This window comes from Limulus polyphemus, unplaced genomic scaffold (genome assembly GCF_000517525.1).
Source record: "Limulus polyphemus unplaced genomic scaffold, Limulus_polyphemus-2.1.2 Scaffold5837, whole genome shotgun sequence".
Lineage (NCBI taxonomy): Eukaryota > Metazoa > Arthropoda > Merostomata > Xiphosura > Limulidae > Limulus > Limulus polyphemus.
In genome coordinates this window covers 33,747-38,307 of record NW_013671447.1, presented here as the reverse complement: position 1 = coordinate 38,307, position 4,561 = coordinate 33,747, and the positions used below count along the sequence as shown (strand labels likewise).

The 4,561-nt window shown below is 33.2% G+C and overlaps 1 protein-coding gene across 1 annotated transcript in view; it reads left to right on the top strand.

The window, feature by feature from the left end:
- The window catches only part of LOC106473042 (disks large homolog 2-like), a 33,257-nt gene that overhangs the window by 10,159 nt on the left and 18,537 nt on the right, over positions 1 to 4,561 (top strand). The window contains exons 3-4 of the mRNA XM_022401550.1: positions 1,508 to 1,610; positions 2,880 to 2,982. Of these exons, the coding sequence (XP_022257258.1) occupies positions 1,508 to 1,610; positions 2,880 to 2,982 (206 nt within the window). The remainder of the gene's footprint in view (positions 1 to 1,507; positions 1,611 to 2,879; positions 2,983 to 4,561) is intronic.

Genomic DNA, 4,561 nt, shown 5'->3' with positions numbered 1-4,561 from the left:
CCCCTTGCCTCCCCCCCCCCCCCCCCCAAGCGGAAAAAACCTGGCTACGCCACCGCTGGATACTCTAATATCATGATGATTTGGGAATGGGGGAGGGGGGGACAATTTCCAAAATAATAAAAGGTAAATACCAATACCATATAAAGTAATTTATAGTAAAATTTAAATCCACACCAACAGAACAATACCAAATTTAAATGGAAACTAGATTTGACATTTTGACAAACATTGGGCTGAAGATGACATCTGAAATGTCAACCACTTTTTATTTAAATTTAGTATTGTTCCATTAGTGTGGATTTATTGTAAACTTTCAAAATAATCACAGTCAGCCTACCAGTACAGTTGATATAAATAAAATTCCTTTTTATAGCCACTTTAATTTAAAATCATTCTGTTCCGTTTGTTTTCAATCAAACTAAAATATCCAACTTTGCCTTAGCTGCAAATTACATCTTTTCCTTAAACCTAATCCTAACTTACTAGTGACTTACTCATATTTTTTAAGTATCTTATAAGCAAAGTAACATATTGTTACGTCTCCGTTCGTTAGTTAATTTTCCGTAAAAATTCTTTCCGAAGAAACTTTACCGATACAAGTCCTTTCTTAAATAAAACTGGTTTATTCTTTCTGAATACAACTTTGCGATACACTTAATTTCAACAGTCGCGCTATAACAAACGATATAATTCACAACGAACGTCTCACGTGCTCAACAATATTCTCTCTCCCCAGTTCAATTACACATTACCTTACGTTGTTTCTTGGCCGGTTTTATATATACAAGACTACCCTTTCGTGGCCCGGCATGGTTAGGTGGTTATGGCACTCGACTCTCAATCTGAGGGTCGTGGGTTCGAATCCCCATCACACCAAACATGATCGTCTTTTCAGCTGTGGTGGTGTTATAATGTAACAGTCAATTCTACTATTCGTTGGTAAAAGAGCAGCTCAAGAGATGACTACCTGCCTTCCCTCTAGTCGTACATTGCTAGATTAGGGACTGCTAACTGCTCATGTAGCTTTGCGCGAAACAAACAAACCTTTCGTTATTTGTATCGCACTCTTTTTTTCTTTTCTTTTTTTTTTTACATTATTTGTAACATGAGTAAGATGCCACTTTAATTTTTTTGTATATTCTTTGATAGATTGTTTAAATAGAGTATTCATGGTGAAAACACTGAAGTGGGCGGGAACTGTCTGTTGTAGAAAAAATACAAGTGTAGAGGACGACGTTTCGAAAAAGTCTTCCGTCTTTTTTCTTCAGGTCCTGAAGATAGACGGAAGACTTTTCAATTGTCGTCCTCTATATTTATGGTTTTTATCCAAAACGGGCAGTTACCGCCCATTCCAGTGTACTCATGTTTGTATAATGCTGTGATTTTTAACTACCTCATTTTCAACATAAATAGTAGTGTCCCCTGTTGCAAGTAAGTAAAACCATTGCATTTTGCATCGGAAGTAAGTATCACAGGAGTTCTGATTTTCATTGTTTGTCTTCTTTAGGTAAATGGAATCGACCTTCAATACGCCACCCATGAAGAGGCAGCTGGAGTTCTGAAAGGAGCAGGACAAACTGTAGCTATGGTTTTAAAATACAGACCTGAAGGTATGACTGTCTTATTTTTACAGACCAATTGCACCAGAGATGAGATGAGAAGTTTTGGTTTTGAGAATATTCGGATGGTTATACATTTAAATATACTGAGATCTGAAAAAGCTTGTTAGTATTGTTTGAAAGTAAATTGTAAATTTGTGATCAATTTTACTTTACTTATGGTAGTATTTTTGAACAGTTGTTTTACTGCTCAAGTTTACTTAACTGAGTAATTTGTAATTTCTAGCTTTTGGAAATTACAATAAAAATTTGGAAGGAGTTTTTTTATATATATATCTATTCCGTTATTAGTATAACTAATTACAGTACTAATACCACTACTCAGATCTGTTCTATTTATGAGTACAGAATCCTGTATTACATAAATCAGTCAACCATACCTTGTTTTCACCTAGTACTACTGCTCAGATCTAAGGATTCTGTACTCATAACTAGAAAATACAGGATTCTGTACTCATAACTAGAACAGATCTGAGCAGTAGTACTAGGTGAAAACAAGGTATGGTTGATTGATTTATATAATACATATAAATCAATCTACCATATCACCTAATACTACTATGACTGTACCCTTTTTTAGGACAATTAGTTTCAGTCACATTATTACAAACTGTATTTTTTAAAAACAAGATTTTATTTAATCTAAAGATATTTTCCTGAAACATTTCTGTTTTTCACAGGAAATACAATGCTCTTAGATCGACATATCAGAAGCTTATATGTAGAGTAGCCAAAAAAACGATGTTCATAAATCAATATACCAGTAGTTCATATGTAGAGTAGCCTATCTGCGTGTGTGTCTGTCTACCTATCTATTTATCTGTGTATGCATGCATGGATGAATAGATAAAACATTTTTTTTCATCTGTACAACTTTTAATTCTTACGTTGTCTTATATATTGCTCGTCAGTAATAAAGTGTAAGTTACAGTAGATGTGCATTGTTTAAAATCTCATAATAGTCCATGCAGCTTTTGTATATTTGAAAATACATTTAGTTTTATATACTTCTGTCTTCAATGAACGTTTTGAAGTGCATATGTCTTCTTTTTTAATGTCTTCTTTTTATTTTCAATGTATTTTAAGATCTAGTAGTCTTCTGCAGATATTAACTTTCTTTCTGGAACAGAAATAGTTCCAGTTTTTATATAACTTCTGTGTATAAACTATGTGTGTACTACCTTTGTTAAAAAAATATACTTCGGGTATCATTTCAAAGATGTTTCTTTTGATGACATTCCTGATTCATTGTTATTACAGAGTACAATAGATTTGAAGCCAAAGGTCATGATCCTGGAAAAAAAATGCTATATACAACGGCGGATAGCTTTCAAACATCAGAGAAACATCCTTTATATGTTAGGTAAGTAATATTACTATCTATCTCTGTTTATACACTACTAACAGGAATCTATTTCATGATTTGTGTGGTCCAGGTATGTTCTTTATATGTTATGTAAGTAATATTACTATCTATCTCTGTTTATACGCTACTAACAGGAATCTATTTCATGATTTGTGTGGTCCAGGTATGTTCTTTATATGTTAGGTAAGTAATATTACTATCTATCTCTGTTTATACGCTACTAACAGGAATCTATTTCATGATTTGAGTGGTCCAGATATGTTCTTTATATGTCTGGTAAGTAATATTACTATCTATCTCTGTTTATACACTACTAACAGGAATCTATTTCATGATTTGTGTGGTCCAGGTATGTTCTTTATATGGCTGGTAAGTAAGAGTTATAGTAATATCTATTTCCATTTGTACACTACTAACAGGGAATTGTTTCATGATTCATACAATCCAGGTATGTTCTTTATATGGCTGGTAAGTAATATTATTATCTATATCTGTTTATACACTACTAACAGGGAATTATTTCATGATTCATACAATCCAGGTATGTTCTTTATATGGCTGGTAAGTAAGAGTTATAGTAATATATCTATGTTTATACACTATGAACAGGAATCTATTTCATGATTTGTGTGGTCCAGGTATGTTCTTTATATGTTAGGTAAGTAATATTACTATCTATATCTGTTTATACACTACTAACAGGAATCTATTTCATGATTTGTATGGTCCAGATATGTTCTTTATATGTCTGGTAAGTAAGAGTTATAGTAATATCTATTTCCATTTGTACACTACTAACAGGGAATTATTTCATGATTCATGTTAGGTAAGTTATAGTAGTATCTATTTGCATATGTATACTACTAATAGAGAACTAATTTATACTTCATATGATCCAGATTATAACATATTCTGTAACATTTGCCATATGTCTACTGGCTTCTTATCAGATTTCATGTTTCAGAGCAGTTGGAAAAATGTCACATTAGTTTGATTTTATTTCAAAACAAATTAAATCACTTGTATCTCAGTAATTATTTCTAATCAGTGTGACCAGATACGTTTGTGAAAAATCCCTAAATGATCCCCCCAAAAAGGTGAAAAAAGGCTAAATCAGTTATTAATATCATTTTTCTCCATATGGCCAGGTTTATAATTATAAAGTAATCCTGATGTAATAAAAAACAATTAAATTAAATTTGGTAATGCCGTTTTTGTTGTTTGAAATATAGTTTAGGAAAACTAAGCTGAAGTCTCCTTGAATTTACACTTATGCTCCTGAATCTCGAGATCATGGACAGGTGGTTAGGGCACTCAACTCGCAATCTGCGGGTTCGAATCCCTGTCACACCAAACATGCTCGCCCTTTCAGCCATGGGGGCATTATAATGTGACGGTCAATCCCACTATTCGTTGGTAAAAGAGTAGCCCAAGATTTGGCGGTGGGTGGTGATGACTAGCTGCCTTCCCTCTAGTCTTACACTGCTAAATTAGGGACGGCTAGCGCAGATAGCCCTCATGTAGCTTTGCGTGAAATTAAAAAACAAACACTTTCGAGACAGTTTTTTTTTTTACT